Source organism: Chelonoidis abingdonii, chromosome 2 (assembly GCF_003597395.2).
Source record: "Chelonoidis abingdonii isolate Lonesome George chromosome 2, CheloAbing_2.0, whole genome shotgun sequence".
NCBI classification, from domain to species: Eukaryota; Metazoa; Chordata; order Testudines; family Testudinidae; genus Chelonoidis; species Chelonoidis abingdonii.
This window is the reverse complement of record NC_133770.1, coordinates 251,523,659-251,544,886: the sequence shown is the minus strand read 5'-3', so window position 1 is coordinate 251,544,886 and position 21,228 is coordinate 251,523,659. Positions and strand designations below refer to the sequence as shown.

Here is a 21,228-nt window from a genome sequence, read left to right as displayed (position 1 = left end):
TCTCAAATACAGTGTTGTAAACTGAGCACCTCCATTGATTTTAATGGAGTTACTTTGAATTTATCTGTGTGAACTGGAAGCAGAATTTAGTTATCTGGATACATCATAAAGTATCAGCAAAGAAACAGGTATTACCAGTATCTAATGTGTTAGCATACTTATCTGTCAAGTAAGCGACCTCAAACACTACCAACAGCTTAAGAAAAAAGGGAGAACTAATTCCTATTTCACAGGCCGATTCTGCAGTTGGGTCCATATGGCAGACTCCTGAGCTTGTCTCACTGACGGAGATTGGAGTCTGAAACTGTGGCAGGCAGAGCACTGACACACGCTCAAAGTAAACTCAGATTTCAAGATCAGAATTTTTTCCTCCATTGCTCTTGTATTACTTTGGGTAGATTAGTAAAATATAAATCTTTTTTATTCTTCGGTGATGATTTCGGGGATCAGTCTGTCTATACAATAGATATTATGAATCTGTTGCTATGAAAACTGCTGTATCATGAATGAACCCCTGTTCATATGTATCCACCATGGACTGACTGGATTGTGTCACATCCTTGCCAGACTAGAGACAATGGTGGGTCACTGGACCTCAGTGCTCACCTATTTAGGGGAAAGTACCCTGAACAACGAGTTTGCTCAAGCTCTGGAAAGATTCTGCCTCCTCCAGTCTTGAGGGAGTGGGGAAGTAGAAAGTTACCAAAGCTGAACAAAGAGACTGGTAGCCAAAGCAAAAAGTTATGAGAGGACTTGTAGAGGGAGACCCACAAAGAGTTTGGGCAGGAGGATGGAAGTTCAGAGTAGCTGAGCCAGAGGAGAAGCTTCCAAGTTCCAGGACACAAGCGATGCACTACAACAAAAGGATGCCGAATGGCCTCTGATGATAATCCATTCAGAGTCTTCAGCTGTTTTCAAAAGATCAAACAGAAGGAAGTTGGATGAGGTGTATGTAATGTGTGTGTCTGTGGGTGGGACCCTACCTACCTTAACACAGGTGTTCCCCCAAGGCCTCCCAAGGGAAGGGTGAGCTTAAGTGAGGGGTATGGTGTTTAGAATGTTTGTTCTTGTATATCTCGTGATTAAATAAAAAGAAATAGCATTGTAGAATGTTATGGAAGGTGTCTGTATCATACATATATTACACTCACCACATGCCCCTTGAAGAAGTAACCCAGAAAGCTAACACCAAGGTAGAGTTCTGAGAGATGGTGTGTTTAAGCTACCAGAGAACCTGAGGGGTTCTAGGGACTGGGCAGTGGGCTGCATGTTTTAAACTCTCAGAAGGGGGCCCAGACAGAGGATCTGCACCGCCAAGAGTGTGCCTAGGAACCCCACGACAGGGAGATGGCCTGGGCTCTGTTCAGGCTCTGGGAACTTAAAACACATGGCATGTGGCTGCTGAATCTCCTCACAGGAATCTGGTGAGCCACCAGCAAAGGAAATCCAACCAAATTGGTGACATCCTTATTCTCCAGATTATTTTTCCACCTCCAAAATTCTTGCATAATTCTTTGTCATCAACAATTCATATTAGATTACAGTTAAGGTTGCATAAACAGCAGAAGAATTAAGTAAAGCAGTTAAGTTTTATGTATTTTCTAGCTTTCTCTATTCACTTTTTACTCCTCCCTTTCTTGTCACCTTGTCACTCCACATCTACTCCACTTCAGGGGCATAGCCACGGGTTGGCCTGGGTGGGCTGCAACCCACCCACTTAGCAGCCAGGTCCAGCCAAATCTGAGCAGGGATGTAGTGCTGCCACAGTGGCCTGGAGCATCATTGCACTTGGGCGCTTGAAATCAAGGATGGAGCTATGTGCCCACCCTTCAGGAAGCTATGCTATGGCAGTTCTGCCTTGCCATTTTCTGAGCCGCCTCGTGTGCGTGCAGTGAAAGTAGAATGAATTATATTGTAAGAATAGAAAGGATTAAAGAAATGTTGTCTGTACGATATCCAAATCCCTGAAATGTTGACTGAAAAGGAAGCTAGGGTAAACAGCTTTCACTCTTTTAGGTCCTGAAAACAGAACATTAAGAAGGACATTATGAAATAGGTGGTTGCCATAATTTTATTTTGTCTGAGATTTTTACTATCTCAGTTGATGACTTTTATAAGTTCTTATAAATTTGTAAGGCAATTTGACTCTTTTTGCTAACATCGCACAGTACAGTGGTTTCCAAGGAATACCAATTAACTTTTACTGGACTAAATGTATTAATAGTGTATAGCGATGTTTCAAGTTCCCTACCAAGGTAACTCAATATGGATATATTGTGTGTCACCAAGATTTACAGTGGGCCACTTGGAGTACTGTTGGTAGTTGTACACCGCCACATAAAGTGATGACACTCCCTAATGATTAATATCACTGTTCTATCCTTTCACAGAATTTATGGTGAACAACTGCCTGGTCCTGCAAACACTTCAGCATGCATAACTTTACTCTTGTGACCACTGACATCAAAGAGACTTTGTGCAACAAACTATAAACAGACTCCGATTGGCTTCTAATGGGCTTTGGATCAGGCCCTGAATATGTCTTTCTCTATTTGTATTCTTTCCCACATGGTGTACAATTTCGGAGGGAACAGCCATGAAATTACAATAAATTATGACGTTTCAAATTTCTGAACTGTGTACTATGCCAATTAACTGAATGTAAATCATTGCTGAGATGTACCCCTCATAGTTAAGCTTCTAACAAAACATTCCTGCCTACAAGCGTATCAGGTTTTAGTCTACTTCCCACACCATCCTGTAGTGATTCATTGATTTAACATTTTATCATAAGACTACAGCACTTATTATATAGTTTCTAAAAATACTCCAAGAAATTTTCAATTTATTTTTCTTTTGTCATATTTGAGTGGAATATTGGTGCCAGTGAACGTAAGGGACTGCAAGCCCTTATTCTGCCTACCTGACTCACTTAGGGTGACCACCATTGTTGGATGGAAATAAGGGAACTCCATATAAAAATGAGGGATAATGCTTTCCTTTAAGTGATATTTTAGGGAAATGCCATTTCCCTTAGCATAACATGTATTTTTCTGTCAAGTGTACATTTCTACTGCCCTCAAGCATACAATCCAATTATCATAAACTTCAATTTAATGTTCAAATGGTACTTATTATCAGTTTTAATACATTTTAAAATAAAGGACAGGTGGTGACCCTAAGATACAAATCAATGAAATAAGGGATGGTCCCTTCAAATAAGGGATGAGTGGTCACTGTAGATCAAAGCTCCAGCACCACACTGTGTCTGAGATCAGGCAGGAAGTCCTCATTCCTCCCTGCAGGGTAGGGCAGCAGAATTCCTCTGTCACAGACCTGGTCAGGCTGCCCCGGCTGGCAGCTCACCAGACTGCTGCGAGGGGATGCAGATCTCGAATCCCCCATGTGCTCTAAACTTCCATGAGTCTCAGCAGCCTGCAGCATGGTTTTCTTCTGTAGCCTCTCTGGAACATTTCCTGGATACTCAGATTCTCAGTCTGTTGTCCCCTTTATGGAAATGGAGACCTTCAGACCGCCTGCCTTAGACCTCCATGTCCAGCAGTGATCCTCAGGATTCCCCAGTATCTTAAAATATCCTCTCTCTGAACACCACCCAAAGGTGTGAGCTTCTTGTTCCTCTTTTCAAGGGACTGTGTGTAGGTGTAGCATATAAAACATGCAGACTTTCTTCAAAATGTATTGCTCTTTAATCACACAAGAAATACTCATATCTATACAAAAATAAACACTACATGTGTTTCCCTGCCTCCATTTCTTCACCACTCAAAGGCATTCTTTGGGCTGGAGTCAGGTCCTTCACATCTAATAATATTCCAGTGTAAGGGTCACAGTTTAGTTTCATCATATATATTGTTTTAAATATCAAGAGAACATGAAATAGATTGTTAAAGTTCTAACATATTGTTAGTGTCATTTGTGTTGAGAAGCTCCAGAAAAGCACTTACTTCACAAATTTCAATAAAAATTTTGGATTTGTATGAAAAATGGCATTTCAGATTTGAATAAACCATTTACCAAAATAAGAATAAGAATAAGAATAAAATTCACTCCTCCAGCTCGCATGTCTGCGAAAGACCTGAGACCTGGTTCTAGTCTTACTCACACTGGTGTAAATCAAGAATAACTCCTCTGAAGGTAATGGGTTTACACTGGTCTAAGTGATGTTAGAATCAGGCCCATCCATTTTGGGTATATTCAAAATTTAAGTAGTTAAAATAAAAAACTCAAAATTTTGCACAATTTTAGATCTTTGTATTCAATGAAATTCTGCTCCCTAACTCATTAGGGGATAGCATGAAAAAAATATTTGGAGTTCATTAATCATTTAAGGGTAAATTCTCCCCAATTTACACCCTGTGGAACCGTAATGAAGTCTACGGGGCTGATCAGGATGTAAGTCAGGTTAGAATTTGGCATTCAGATACTGTAAGCTCTGTTTAAAGAAGGAAATAATTCAAAGTAGTCAAGGAATAAACTGGCTACTTGGAATAGTACATGACATAAGTTTTCTCCAATCAAGCTCTAACAATACATTCAGAATTGTCTAATATCACATTTCGATAGCATTTGATTTGCAGCACTCTTAAGAGAGAATAATAATCATGTCATTCACTGGAGCTACTACAGTACAACATCAGAATAGTAAAGAGCCTAAGAAAATTCTGTAAAGCCTCTTCTGACACTGTGAATGAACCAGGGCAAGTGACACTGATAAATGCATTTCATCTTTAGTTAATGGGTTATCAAAATGCTGGAATACACAGCCCCACATTTCCAAAATAATGCATATGGTCCCTAACTGTGGTTCCAGTTAAAAATCAACAGGAGTCGCTCATCTAAAAATGCACAAAGTTCTTTAAAAATATTCCCCCCCAAAGTCAGGCTTTTTTTTTTAAAAAAAAAAGTACTCATTTTTGATTACAAGAGTTTTAAACAATTTCTTCTGAACAATTTTGCATATGTATATTTAGCCATACAGTGTATCTTCTTCCACTAGGATCTTCTTCTCAGGTCTCATGGTTTTGCATCACAATGTGACCCTCAGCGTTACATGCTCCAGGCCTGACTCCATACACTCTCTCAGTGTTAGCATTTATGGTTGACTCCTCCCTATCTAGTCACTCACTCTGTCTCTCTGCTTGTGGCTTCTTCTCAACCTTGACTCTTCATCTTTAGAGTTCCACAGAGTGGAATTTTCAGTCCCCTCCTCATTTAAACTTAGTTTATTACATAAATTCTGATCTATTGAACAATTCCTCGTCATCACTTTTCCTCCTCTTTGTGTTTTACCCACACAAATGAATGGCTTTATCTCAGCTTGGTTCAGTTGAATGTTTTCCTTGTGCAAGAGGTGCATCTCTTAAAACAGTTGCTTCTCTACTTCTTTCCTCATCTTACACCCTTTGTTTGCCTCCATGCCTGTGGCATCATCTTCGGCCATGAATGTCTCTCCTCGTTCTATACATACAAATCTGCTTATCAATATTTTCTGTATACATCATTGTGTTGATTCTACTTCTGATGAATACCTCATCCATTGCCCCTTGATTGGACTATTGTAGCTTCCTTTTATACAACTTCCCCAGATCTCCAGATTCTTGCCTGCTCAGAATGCTGATGCTCACCTTTTGATAACACGACATATAATTCTCACCTTCAAAAAATACCATTCTAGCAACTCATTCACTTTAGGACCCATTTATAAATTGCCCTTATGTTTAAAACCATGGCCCTAGAATCTTTGCCCAGCCTCATTTTTCATATTCAGGCACAGGTAAATAATTGCACATACTCTAGGCATGGAATTATTTGATGTGCACTTCTTGTCACTTTATTTGCACATTTAGCTAGCGAGGTGTGCTATCTATCTAGCTATGTGCCAACACAAACAGATGATTTCCATGTCCCCAGCAAGTATTTAAGTAAGTTGGGCATGTTCAGTTATTTGCCAATTAAAAGCTTTAAAAAGCTTCCCCATAATGGACTTTCACTTTAAGTGGGATCAGCATTTTTAATACTAAAGGAATTTTCAAACAATTTCTGAGATCATTAATAGGATGTGAAAGGTTAATCCCATCCCATTACCTTGCATAGCTCTGGAATAGACCCTTTGATTATTGGCTTCATTTGTGGCTCTTTACCTCCAGTGCTATAAATTAGTTTCATGGGCTATTGGAACAGACTCCAGAAATAAGAAAGACAGAAAAATATAGCACAAAACTCCATAAATGCTTTGAAAAGTCTCTTTAAATATACGTCAGAAGTTCAACCTCCTGGTACCTTTTCTCCTCAAACATAAGATCTGATTCTGCTCTCATATTTATTTTACATCAGTTTAATTCCATGGACATCAATGAATTGACTCCTGACTTAAAACCAGTGTTAAGTGAGAGACGAATCAGGCCCACAGATTTTAAAACACTACATAAACTCCAAAAGAACCACATCATCCCTGATCCCTAAAATGTGTGCAGGAGAGGGAAGGGGCTAAAGGCACAAAAAGCCCTCAACATTTGCACTCCTAAGACAATCACAGTCCTTGCTATATTCTTGCTAAATATGTTTCCAAGTCTCAACCTAATAAATTATTGTAGTCCATCACAATCTCAATGAGCTCTCTTTACTATGCTGATTTTATGGGCCAGATCTTCAGCTGGTGTAAACTGATGTGTCCAAGTTATTCTTAAAGATTTTGCCAGGAGGGGTACTTCCATTACTGCTGAATCCATTCCAATCTCCCTATTTCCTATTAAAAGACAGGTTGAATTCCCAAAACAGAAAACCCATAACCATTGTTTTATGCAGAAAATACACCAAAATTGTACGTTTTTCATTTCAGAGAAACTTTCACTTTCCATAAATATTTTTCCCCAAACCATATTGTAATCCTTTCAGCCAAGAGTTACTGTTCTTGGAATATAATGGGTCTGCTTCCTTCAGTCCAATTCCTCACTTGCTAAGCTTTATGATCAAGAAAAGTAACATTCCATTTCATACAACTCAAGTGTGAAGAATATTTTTTTCTTCTATATTTTGTGTGCCAAAAGTGCTGCTCCTTGAAACACAGAACAGATCCCTTGACTGAAATTTAAGCCAAGACAACTGAACCTTTAAAAAAATATGAACAAATAAAATTGCCTCTATCTATTAAATTCTAAGGCCTGGAAAGCTCCAGCATTACAGCCTCTGATGGCATTCTCCTCTCAACAAGTTCTGCCTATCACCTCACACATATTCACCCCTGTTGGTGGGAGAACTTTTGATGCTACAGCTGACACCTGGACCAGTCTCCTGTATCCCTCCACCTCATCAACTCTCCACCATTCACTTTTTCAAAATTTACATTACTTTCTCTTCAAAAAAGCCTTTCTACGAAAGAATGATGTGTCAGTTCATGGGGTGTCAGCTCACAACACTGACATCACACCCACTTCTTCCCTCAAATCCTGCCAACCAGAAAAAAAAGGGGCAGGAAAATAAACCCTAAAATTAAGGTTCAAATTTTTTTTTTAAATAGCACCCTACTCCAAACAGAAAGTTGTCTTAAAAGAGGACAAAGTCCTAGAGACTCCATGAAGTCCACTAAGGACTTTGTTATTGATTTTACATGGAAGGCACTCAGCTACTATGGTGCTAGCAGCCATATAGAACATGAGATTTAAAAACAAAGACAAACCAAGAACCATTTCTAGAAATATATTTTCATCCTTCCCTATACCTTTTAATTTCTCTTCTGCTCTGATGTTATTTAACTCTTTAAACTATTAAATAATCACAGTGTTTTGAGATGAAATTTGTATGAAATTTGCAGTTGTATTGGATACTCTCCCTTCAGTTGATAAAGGCCATCAAATAGAAAACCCGCCTGGAGCTCGCTAGAAGGTAGTAAAGTAAATCCTGTTTATGTTTTTCTTTTTAAAAAGATCATGTGGTTTTCCAAGTTTCTGTATTAGTATTTTGAGAGAGAGAGAATGCATACTGTATCAAATAAAGTTTCTGTAGGCCAGTTGCTAGGTAACTGCTAATACTAGCAACAACAACAAATTGGGCTTGATTCAGGAAATTTTCAACAAAGTAGCTAGCCACACAATGAGTCAATATCCTTGACATCTCACAGTTCTCCTGGTTTATGTGGTGCAGCAAGCTATGAATAATTCTTTTGTTTTAGGCCCTTAAGCATTGGTAGTTTTACTTAGCAGTTGAGCTCTGCTGATGCTGACCAGCAGTTTAAAAAGCTGTTTGGCTGGGGGCAGTAGGTGATGTTCAACAATTTCTCCCTCTTCCTCCCCCCGCACACACCCCAAATCGAGGCAGGAACTTGTGCTGGAATATGTGGAAATTAAAATGGTTTATTAATATGCCTCATTAAAATATATATTGAAATTCTAAAATGTTCCCAGATATTCATTAGACACAAGCAATCTCTGAGGTTTTACTGAGGCTGTCACTCTCCATAGTTTAGATTGATTTTATCATGGGTCAAAGAAGAAAAAAAAGTCTTCACTGATTTAAACTGAACCAAAAATGTGAGAAAATATCTCCTAGTTAATGCCTTCCTCACAAATTACTGCCAGTGTTTATAACATGATCATGCAGATTTCCTAATTTAGGGCCCAATCTTGTACACTCGCAAAACTATTATTGAATTAGATGGGTCAGAGTAGCAGGATCAGGACCACAGTAGGGTCATACACTGAATTTGATAGTGCACATGCAAACTGCTTCACTGACATGCTATCATTTTCAGAACTGAGGCCAAAAGTAGGACATTGATTGACCAGTAATTCACTTCTGGATTTCATTTCTGAATCTACCACTGAGCTAAATGCCTTTCTGATAAAAAATAATAATAAAATAAAATGATAATAAAAAAGCGTTTTCCATTGCATTACTTACTTGTAGGTTTCTAAGGGCATGCAACCCATTTTGCATAAAGGAGAGTTAATATCTCTGTTGCAGAAGTGGAGAAGTAACTTTTATAAACACTTGTGACATTACTAATGTCTAGGACACACAAGCAACAGTAGATAATTGATTCACTTGGAAGATTACTGGCTCTACGAGTATGGTTAAGAGTCTCCTACTTTTGTGAGGCATTAAAAAACGCAAGATACCAAAGATCTATTTTGAGCAGAGACACAAGAAGAGAATGGATAAACAGTTCTATTGTCACATCAATTCAATTTACAACAAAGGTGTCTGTCAAAGGCTGTTTAACGGTACTCTTTATTATCTGCTCGACTCTTTGGATGTTTTCTACTGCGTTGCCATGATTTAGAAAGCCCCTAAAGGGCTTCTGTACTTCTGAAGAGGGTGTGCAATAGAGTATGTTGTCCAAAATAATTATCTGTAACCACCACCTTACCTGAGGCTATATGTCAGTCTGTGCTCACTAGGTACTCAGAGACTGCATCTATTTTGGACCTAAAGGCAGACGCACATGAATAATACTTACAGAACCGAAGCCATAATGGAACTAATTTATTACTTAAAGAGGAAATCAATCAAAGAAGCTGTAGCTCTTACTCTTATCAAATATAAGCTTTTCGTAACATATATCTTAGCAATTTTTTTGTTGTGGCATCCAGTAATGAATGTTCACAAAGACATTTGAAAAACATTATTTTACTCATATATAAGTTTGGAAATTATTAACAATTTATTGGGAAATGTCAGTAAACATTGATTTCACTGTACACACACAAACCAACAAAATATATATTTCCAGCAATAATGAAAATGTACAGATAGGCAAAGAAATAAAAATGCTGCTCGTGAACTTATGGAGTCCAAAGGCAGTGATTTAGATTTTTGAATATGGCTTGTTTACAAATGGACTAGTGAATTAATAGTAGAAACAGGTGTGATTTGTTGATTGAAGGATATTTACTTTGTATATTTTGATGTGATGTTAAAAATGTGTGTTAACAGCTTGTTAAGCCTTTTGAGTCTCCACTTTGACTGTCATTACAGAAATGTCTGGAACCCCCTCCCCCATTTTCTGCCACTGTGAAAATTTAAATCAATAAAAAGCTTGAAGTTTAATATAGATATTATCTGTCAAGACTATAAAATCTGAACTCTGCCAAGCCCAGTCATGTATGTAACATTTTTTCTCTCCATATCAATAAGGAGGTGTTCTCTGAGTCTGATCCTGTAAATCAGGAGTAACTACTGGCAGAACTACATCAGTGCAGGAATAATGCGATGCAGTGAAAAATCAGACCTTATAATCCAAACCTTCTTCCACCGTCCCCAAAATACACTATGATATAGGAACTGCCATGATAACTCTATCTGCCTTAAAAATGAAATTTACCCCTCCACACATCCCATTTAAGGCCTGATCGTGGGCTGAAGTGGTCTTTACATGAGGTAGCAAGCTTTGCACCGGCCCTCTGCACTGGGATGAATATATCACCAGTTAAAAGACAGAGGAATAGATTGCCTCTGCCCTTGCATGGGTGTGCAAGTGTCGGAGAAAGAAGTAAGGAAAGAATTGGAATCAGCAAACAGCTGTGGCCCATATGACATCTGCAGGTAGTACTGGATGCAGCCCACATAACACATATGTGACCCACAACAGTAAATAGGTTGAGAACCACTGCTCTAGCATATGAGGAGAGCTCACATGTCAGGACAGTGTGCTCCTCACTCTTCAGCCCATCAGCTCTGTGGGATGGCATGGAGGAGGGCCAGGTACATGCTCCAACTCCTTCACATTCCCTGTGGGGCAAATGGAGGAGTTCCTGTGCTATCCCATGTGCAATGTTTATCAGTGACCTGGAACAAGTTATAAAGTCATAACTGATGAAGTCTGCAGATGACACAAACATTGGGGCAGTGATAAAGAACAAAGAGGACAGGTCACTGATTTAGAGTGATGTGGATTGCTTAGTAAAATGAGTACAAGCAAACAATGTTTTAATTTGTGTTTTAATATGTCTAAATGTAAATGTATACATCTAAAAAGAAAGTCATACTGTAGAATGGGGGGTAAACCTGGGAAGCAGAGACTCTGAAAAAAGATTTAGTGGTTATGGTGGATAATCAGCTGACCATGAGCTCCAAATATGATGCTGTGGCCAAAAGAGCTACTGCAATCTTGGGATGCATAAATAGGGGAATCTTGAGTAGGAGCAAAGAGGTTATTTTTTGTATTTGGCACTGGTGTGACTACTGCTGCAATACTCTGATCAGTTCTGGTACCCACAATTCAAGAAGAATGTTGATAAATTAGATACGGGTCAGAAAAAAGCCAGAAGAACGATTAAAAAACCTACCTTACAGTAACAGACTCAAGGAGCTCAATCTTTTTAGCTTAACAAAAGAAGGCTATGGGATGACTTGACTGCAGTCTATAAGGATCTACATGGGGAACAAATATTTAATAACAGGTCTTCAATCTAGCAGAGAAAGGTATAACATGATCCAGTGGCTAGAAATTGAAGCTACACAAATTCAGACTGGAAATAAGTTGTATCTTTTTTGACAGTGAGGGTAATAAACCATTGGAACAATTTACCAAGAGTTATGGTGGATTCTCCATCACTGGTAATTTTAAAATTGAGATTGGATGTTTTTCTATAAAACATGGTCTAGGAATTACACTAAGATCTATGGCCTGTGTTATACAGGTAGCCAGATTAGATGGCCACAATGATCCCTTCTGGGCTTGGAATCTATAAAACAATGAATCCTTTTTCTTCCCATCTTATCCACCTTGGCTTTCATGATAACATCTTTCTTTTTCTCCTGTCACCCTTCTGGATGCTTATACAGCATCTCTTTGGGTGTATCCTCCTCCTCTGAATTTGAATCGTATGCTTCTTCCTGTTAAGATTTCTGGGTAGTATGTGTTTCTTTCCACTCTTCTATTAATTTCATTTAGACCACTATCTCTAATCTTGATTAGTGTAACCCCCTCTTTGCCACCAATTTTGCTCCCTCCAGTCAATGAAAAATATTGTTCCCCGAAATTATCTTCCTCCCCATCAACCTCACCACATCACCCTCTCTTTGAATCCCTCCATTGTTTCCACCTTCTCTATCACATCAAATGTAAGCTTCATGTGATGGCCTAGAAAACCCTACATCTCTTTTCCCTACTCAACTCAGCCAAACTCATTTCTTACATTCCCACCCTGTTCCTGGCCCCTCCAATACACCAATTATGTCAATCTTGTTGTTCTACTTATCCACTTGTCCCACAAACTTTTCTGTGTCATCTTGCATGTTGAGGAACATGATTAAATGATTGAGTTTCCTGCTATTGTAGGAAGCGGAGGTAATGGCTCGGAAGGTCCTTTCCACTCCTATAACCTATGGCACCTCCTATTCATGGAATGTTCTTCCTGACATGGTCCTCAAGGCTACTACTGCCTCCATATTCAAATGGCTCCAAGAGACCCACTTCTACTGACACATACAAGAAATTAACTGTCAAATTATGGTTAGATTGTGATGACTGAAATTATCTACAATCTAAAAAACCCATCATGCTATTCATACATTTTATTATATGGAAGGAGTTTGACCAATTTATTTTTCCTACATCCCTTTCACCTGCCCTTTGTCCATCTTCCAGACTATGCGCTCTTCAGGACAGGAAATTTACCTTCTCATGAGAGAGTCCAGCACATAAGGGACATTATCAGAAACAGAAAAAAACAGAAGCAGCAATGATGGCAGCGATATTGGACCACTGACTTACGTACCATTTAAAAAAAATCTCTGTGTATGTGTAGATAGGTAAGGAGCTGCATGCAGTGTACTTACTGCACAAATATTACAGATTCAAGATCCAGGCTCTAAAGCTGCCACCCACTGTAGCCCAAAGAGGTTTTGTAGCTAAGCACCCATGGCAACAAACTTCTGCTTACTACAAGCCCATGGCTTTTTTTCGTGCTTTATTTACATACAACCATCTGATTCTCTTTCTTCTCTGCTTTTCTCTCATCTTTTTCATATAAAATAAACAAAAAAATCAAATTGGATTTTAGATCAGCTGTTTCCCCTACTTCTTTTGGAGACTACGTATATCAATCATACAGTATAAAGTTGCTGCAAACCATTGGTCTATACAATAGCTGCCACTAATCACATCATAAAAGGGCAGTTCTACAAATATTCAGCAAAGTAGCTGCCAAAGGCTTAAGAAATTTGTGATGAATTAGTCATCCTGCCAACTAACCATTCTCCAGAGTATTTTACAACTCCTTCAAGTTTATGTGTTGCAGCAGGCTACAGGTAATTTCTGCTGAATCAGGCCATTGGTGGTTTCATTTACTTGGTTGTTATTTAATTGTCACTCTTTTAAAGTAGTTTATAGCTTTTCAAATGTCTTTCAAGTGCTAAGAGAAATGTCTTATGTTTTGTGTCAACAGCTAAGAAGCACTGAGATTTCAAACCAAATTAGCAGGAATGCACAATTGATATTTAAATAAAGATGATACAAAGAGTTTGATGCGTCAGTTATTAATCATCGGGGGTAACATACAGAGTATGGGGGACGCTGGTATTTGGTTATTGGTTAGCATATAATATATACAGTCTGCAATGTCCCCAATGCGGGGTGTACGGTGGGTGGGGTCAAAATATAGTAGGGGAGCAGTGAGGGTACATCGCTCATACAATGGGTTACACACAGTCATGAGAATGAGTAAGCGGGCTAGGTAATGGGGACAGGATGACCCTCACATGGTACAGTCCAGATCGGTGGGTTCAAGGCTCAGGGGATATAGTTTAATAGGGGGGGGTTAAGGGTCCCCACCCCCCCGTGGGTGCATGAAGCCACACCAGCTCACTCCTGGTATTGGCGGTGGCCGGTGATGTGTTCAGTGTAAATGTCCCTAGACCAGCGGATAGTGTCCGAGACCATCAAACGTCTCATGAGTCACGCATAGCGACGGACCACCCCACAGGCCCTAAGTATGTAGACTATAAAAGTAGGCAAAGTTAAGTCAAAGTTAGCCAGTAGTCACTGTAGCTAACCTTGACATTTTTCCTAGCCTCGATACACTCACTATGGATTCAGCAAAACAACTATGAAGTTCTAATTAAAGCTCTTCAGATCCAGCCAAAATATCCTGAAATATTTTCCAGTTTTCCCAAACTTCTCACAAACTGCATGGCCGAGTGCTCCAAGTGATTTTTACTGAGAGGCATTTTGCCTAAAGCAGTTAACTTTGATGGATGGAGAACAGCTTCCATGAGAAATATCAAGACTCTATATAAGAATGTGTAAAAACACAAGCAAATAAAAATCCATTTCTGTTTAGATTCAGTTCAAAGCAGCCAAATTCTTTTTTTTCCCAGATAACCAAATGCAGTACTGACTGATGTTAAATGGAATTGCGCACCTCTTCATGAGGAAACAACTTTAGCCTAAATTTTCAATATAGCATCTCTCTAGACATGTGACTTGGCACCATTTAAACAATTAATGTAGTTCATCCTCTTGCTTCTGCTATCTAAGATCTGATACGCTACTGAAGTATGAACTGGGCACAGCTTTAGAATCAGTCTGATAAATGCAGTTTCTATGCATGTGCTAAGACTTAGTTGTGAAAGTCAAATGTTAAAACCATTTGTTGATATTTAACAGCCCAAAATGTATCCTGTGTGGCTATTGCCAGTATAGAAGCAGCAAATATACACAGATGGCATGATTCTGGTCCTGGGGTTCAGTGCGGCATATTCCCAACCTGGTTCCTGAAAAAAAGGAAGACCTTCCACAGATATAATGCACAGGTGGAGCTCCTGGCAATTTCAAGAGGCACCGCCATGTGAAAAGTTGGTAGGGACTGCTGGGAGAAAGCTGCTCTGTACAGTATGCTTCCCTAGGAAGTCTTAACTTCTTTCATGCAGCATGAAAGCTATTGTTTTGGGGCTTGGTTTCAGGAAAGGAGTTCATAGTCACCATGTTGTCCATCCATGTGGGGGTGAGAGTGAGCTGGAAATCATTTCAAAAGGACCTTATGGAAGAATTGGTTGGCCAGGCAGATACACCAGATCTGCTGGACTGGGGACAGGATATTCCACTGAACCACTTGTATATCTGGTTATTAGCTCATACACTGTGTTCCCTACACACATATTGTTCTGCAAATTATAATACTGTATAATGTGTTATATTTATGAACTAGGGCCTGATCCTGCAAACACGTGTAATTTTGTTTGAATGCATAATCCTACTGACTTCAACAGGATGACTGTGTGTCAAGTTAAGCATGTGCATAACAGTTGGTAAGAACAGGTCCTTTTTCATTATTTACTTATTAACTGAGATATAATTACTACAAATATTCAGAAAAAAAATATTTAACCACACAGTACTTAATAGCATCCACCAGCCATTTTATTAAACCTAGCTGATATTTAAAAAACACTTTCCCCAGTTCAGTTTCCTAGAGCTATGACTGAAACAAACAAAGAAGCAAATAAAACACAACCAAAACCAGCATTCAGCATCTAAGACAGTTAATAAACAGGCAAAAGAGAAGAGAAATTAATACAACCAACCAATTTCTCCCATTAAAAATAGCCTATAAACACTTACCGAGTGGTTGTCCTGCAATGATCCTGGCATTCTCTCCTGCCACCGCAGCCCTCGCATGCCTCTCACTCATATACTGTACAAATGCATAACCTTTGTGCACTGAGCAGCCAACTATTTTTCCGTACTTTGCAAAGATTGCCTCTATGTCACCTTTTTTGACAATGGCTGTGTTCAGATTGCCAATGAAGACTCTCGAGTTGATTGACTTGGGGTCATTCTTATTGGTAACATTGCTAGTCTGTGTTTTGCCGGTCATGGCTGGGTCACTTAGCTTTAACCCTTAAACAAAGAAGAGAAAGAAAACACAGTTACCACTGGCTTCAGAGAGTTTTTCAGTGATAATAACTCACTTAGGTTAAATCAAAATTCATCAGTGTTCTATTTTCTAAAAATGATTAGCAATAAAACTGGCACCGTGAGTTTTCAAATATTATCAAGAAGTCAATTTTAAAATCTTTCATTTTTATGGATTTAAATATAACCATAAATCGGGTAATCTAATGCTCTGATGTTCATCACTGGAGCTCTGCCGTAATCGCATGTGGATTTGGGCTTTGAAATTCAGCACTGACTTGCTAAATATCTAGCTATCTAGAGCTGCAAAGAAAGAGAATGAACCATTATCTTGTCTTAATGAAATGAATATTCGAGGCTAGGTAGAGAACAAACTCTAACAATGAAAGACTTCTCTGCCTTTGTTTTGTAAGTGTCAGCCATTGACCATTAAATATCATTGAATACCATTGACCATTGTGAGACGCACAGAGCAGGTTATGTACAGTTCATAGTTTCTTACCATAATCAATATGTTTTATTAGAAATATAACAATTTTCTAATATAGAGAAAGTACAAATGGCTAATTCACCTAGAATGACAAAGTATGAAAACAGACCATCTTTATGGAATAAAAACAGTGTATTTTTTTCTGAAGAGGCAATGAACTAAATTCAGCCTTGGTGTAATGTTACTGGAATCAGTACAGTTACACTAGGAAAGGATTTGGCTTCAGATTGTAGCTTTATGCCCTTATTTTTACAAATCACCTAGCCTGGTGGGGCAGCATCAATACATTGCATGCTTGGTCCCATCAAAACAGCAGCTGTGACTTCCTGTGCTCATGCAGCCCAATGCTTAAAAATAAGATACACCTAACTTTGATAATATTTCATAACCAAGAGGCTAATAAGTATGATATGCAAATCATTCATGCTTGAAGCTTCTTTTCCTTGCATTTACACCTGCTATCACTTAAGTGGACGTAGAATGAGTATTCCATATGGCTGCTGAAATTTCTCCAGCTATACTAAGCAATACAAGGTCAAAAGCATCCATATATATTAAACATCAATTTTAATAAATATGAGGTCATTCATATAGTAATTAAGAATATACCATCTCTTACAACTACTTTGTTATTGCTCTGTTTTAATTTAGTCATATTTTAGTTCAGATCATATCACAATAGCAGCTCAAGCAAGGCATAATGTGAGAAGGTACTCCAGCTAAAAACTGCTTGCAGTTAAAGCACTGTTCGTTTCTCAAGATTAAAAGGAATACTGACCTCCATTCTGGACCCCTAAAGACTGACAGTAGCTAGCACAAGTATAATTTTTTTAAATCAATAGCTACCATATATTAAGTTAGAGCTAGAAGAAAGGAAACCATTGTTATTGAACTCAGTACAATTCCTAGGGCACAAAAACATCCTCATAAAAAGAGCCATTACACTGACTAGCACAAGTTTTGGCATTCTTAGCAGGAACTGATTCAGTCCCATTCACTAGATGTTGTCTTAAAGATTCTAAGGCCAGAAGGGACCATTAGTATTATCTAGTCTGACATCTTGCATTACAAATGGCATAGAATTCCCCACCCTCTCCCAAAAAATCTCTAGATCAAATATTTTAGAAGAACATCCAATCTTGATTTTAAAATTGCCAGTCAAGCAGAATCTACCACAACCTTTGGTAAACTGTTCCACGGGTTAATTACCTTCATGGTGTGATCATGGTTGAGGCATGCTAGCAAGCTTGAGCTTTCAAAGCCAAGGAAAACAAAGTACTTGATTTATCAAAAGAACACACACATACAATACAAACAATCAGTCAGGCACCTTTCCCCAGCAATAAACATACTTAATAATATGACATTAAAAGAATTTATAATTAGACAAAAGACTATTATTTATTATAATCACATCAATTCCAAACGGATCCTTTCCTGAAGACACATAAACAGAACACACAACTTTCAGCCTACAAAAGCCAATGAAGTAGCCTTAACCAAAGAAGCCTTTGCTTCATTGTATGGCAAGATTAGCATCAAAGTAACCACCCTTCCCTCCACACTGCAGCATCCAAACCCAGCAATTCAAGTTGGAGCGGTGGTGTGGAATGGTGGCTAGATAGGATCAGCTAAGAGATCTGTGATAACCCCATTAAGTTTGCAGTAACTAACTACAATGATTTTGGTAAAGCTACTTGGAGACAGTATGGCCCAGTGGATAGGGTAATGGCCTGCCTCCTCTCCTAACTTACTGTCTGAACTTGGATAGTCACTTCATCTCTCTGTGACTCAGGTTTCCCTTTCGTACTTTGTCTGTTTAGACTATAAGCTTTTCAGAGCAGGACTTGTTTCTTGTTATGTTTATACAGCATCTACCACAACGATTTATGATCTGGGTTGAAGTCTCTGGGAACTTCCAGCATGTAAATAAATAATAAACTGACAGTAAAAAGGATAAAAATTAAAAAGAAAACAAAAGTTATATTATGTCTATAGACATTAAAAATATATTATGTTCTAACTCCCCCCTGTTGTTTTGCCATTTGACATGAGAGTTTTGTTTTTGGAGAAAAAAAAATCCATTTTCATTTTACACCCAATTTTGCTCTGCAGTAGTTTAAATAGAGTTTGAATAGGACATTGTATCTTTCTGTCCTGTAACTAGAATTTGCTTTGCAAAGTACGGTTTCATGTCAAAAAGAAAAGTGTTTGTCCGGTGGGTTCTCTCACATTCAAACAAAGAGTCAGTAAAATGTGTTACTGAAATTCAAAGAGTAAGAATAATATTAACATTTGTGCAATTGAGATTGGATTGCCTTGTTGGGCTATGTATAATAAAACTGTGTATATTTCACAAAATCAAACACAGACAAGATTCTCCATTACAATGATAAAGAACTTATGGTAAGTTTTGCATTCTACTAACAATATCCATTTGTGAAAACTGAATTGTACTCAGCACATCTGTATTCTTATCTATAGAATTGCAAATATGATCTGCCTAAGCTTTGATACTGACAGAAAAATAAAACCATTTACTTTTTGCAATTATTGCGGAAGCGAAGATAGTATTTGAGTTGATCTAATTTCCTTGAAGCCTTTAATAAGATATAACTCAATCATCTTGTTAATTTCTTACCATATCAGTTTTACAAATATCTACTGTGCATACCAGCTGTGGTCATAAATATGTCTGCCACATAAGAGATATATATTCAAAAAGCCTATTCACAATAAGTACACAACTTTTTATGAAATGTATTTATTTGTTTTGTTATGTTGAAACTGAATCAGAATTTCACCAGTAATAATAAACCCCTAAACTACCTTACTTGACTTAAGAACTAAAATCATTCCTCACCATGCAGATTACTAATGCTTTAGTAAATTGAAATCATAACCCTCTCTAATTTAGTAGTTTTCAACCTCCCTTCTAAAAGACTACTATAATTTTATTTTATGTAGATATGAATGCAATCTCCTTTGTTTTATCTTCTGTTCTCTCTTTAGCAACTGTAATACTATATTTTTTTAAAAAGCTATTCATAGGGTAGTATAAATGCACACAACTTTCTGACTTTATAAAAATGTTCTGTCATCTATTATTCAATTGAATGGCAATTCAGAACAGTTTGACAAAGTTTCTAATGTATAGATCCCCTAGGGAATTCAAGTTCACGTCATCTGGGTTTTGGCACCTGAACTTTCATAACAGCTTTCTTTGTATATTAAAAAGAAACATGAATGTAGTACTTTGAAAGACATTTGATTTATAGGACTGAAACAGAGGTTCTCTACATGTGCACTGCACAGACTGTAGCAGCGCATGAATCTGCACATCTTATTATCATGCCTCAGTGTTTCTTAAAGGGCCACCTTCAGTTTCTGTGTAGTAATATTTTATTTTGGTGATAAGCAATCAGCAAACTAAACTTACAAATGCTATTTGTTGACTGTTTAGATTTTCACCAAAGAGACCCAGTCAGCCAATTAGAATACATATTTTGTCAACTGGGACCAAAGTTATCTTTGGTTTAACTCCATGGAAATAATCATTCAGACTTTACTGGAGTTACACCCTGGATAAATATGGCCTTTCCTGGCAACAGCTACAATCTACATATAGTGTTAAGTTTGAAAGATAGTGGCAGCAGTTCACTTTAGCTTTGTCATGGTGTAATTGCTGTCTGCCGTAAAAGAGTGAGTGGGGCTCTGCCAGATCAGCTTTTAAAGTTCTACAAAATGTCGATGAAAAATAAAATATGTCTGTCTTCTGAAGCCGAAGTTGCCCTGATTCACTAAGCTATGCAGACTAGGCCACTGCCACCAATTAGTAACAATCCAGTTACACCTAATTACAGGCTCAGACAAACACCATTGGAAGTCTGTGGAAAGTTTTCCACTGAAGCTGCATCATGCCCCAGGATCTTTTTATAAGTAAGAAAGTTTCTAGTTTCACAAACAATTTTCTCATCTTGTCTTTAATATTTTTAACAGATATTTCCACAAGCTTCCACCCTCTGGATTGTTATATCTTTGTCTTATTTTCTTTGTAAGAAAAGCTTGTTAAAGCTTGCTTGTTGTAAATCGCAGGCAAAACTCCCACTTCAATTGGAACAGAATTATGCTCATTGAAGAAATTCAGGAAGGAAGGAAGTACAATTTAGAATTTAGATATAAACTGAAAAGCTTTTTGAAAATAAGTTAAAAACTATAAAATCCAAAATAAATTAATAAAACTGCTTCCATGTATAATTGTGATTATAGAATAGAAGAAAGTAGTTGAAAATAAGTTCCCCTTCTCTTACCAAAGCCCTGAAATCAATCTGAGGTCAAATATCTATTAGCAAGGATGCATGAAATGCTCTTCAGTAAGTCTATGGGATGATAACACCAATATTTGCATATGCAACACAAAATGTTAATGTCAGGTCTTCGTAGCGAAGTGAAGAAGAGGCTGATTTTTAAAATCTGTGTAAATCCATGGCCTCTGATGTGCCTAAAACACGTAGTTAACAAGATCAAGAACATAAGTGAATATTTTTAGAACAGTATTTTTGAATAATATATATTTGCTATTATTTAAACAGGGAGAATAGGTATGCATGGCAAATAAGGCATTGTGTGAAACCCTGGCCCCACTGAAATCAGTGGAAGTTTGCCCTTGCTTTTAGTGGGGTCAGGATTTTACCCACTGTCTTTGTCCCAAAGAAATTACAGTATAAGGCTCCAATCCTGTAAAGACTTACTTACATGCTTAACCTCGTGCATATAAGCTACTCGCCTGCTCAAAGTTAAGCATGTAAGCAAGTCTTTGAAGGACCAGGTCCTAAAAGGGGTGAAAAATTCACATCCTTGAGAG

The 21,228-nt window shown here is 38.0% G+C and overlaps 1 protein-coding gene across 2 annotated transcripts in view; it reads right to left on the bottom strand.

Annotated features, from left to right (window-relative positions):
* The window catches only part of RALYL (RALY RNA binding protein like), a 620,330-nt gene that overhangs the window by 300,500 nt on the left and 298,602 nt on the right, over positions 1 to 21,228 (bottom strand). For both annotated transcript variants that reach the window (XM_032768366.2, XM_032768367.2), the window contains exon 2: positions 15,581 to 15,859. In XM_032768366.2, coding sequence (XP_032624257.1) covers positions 15,581 to 15,836 — 256 coding nt within the window. In that variant the 5' untranslated portion in view covers positions 15,837 to 15,859. The remainder of the gene's footprint in view (positions 1 to 15,580; positions 15,860 to 21,228) is intronic.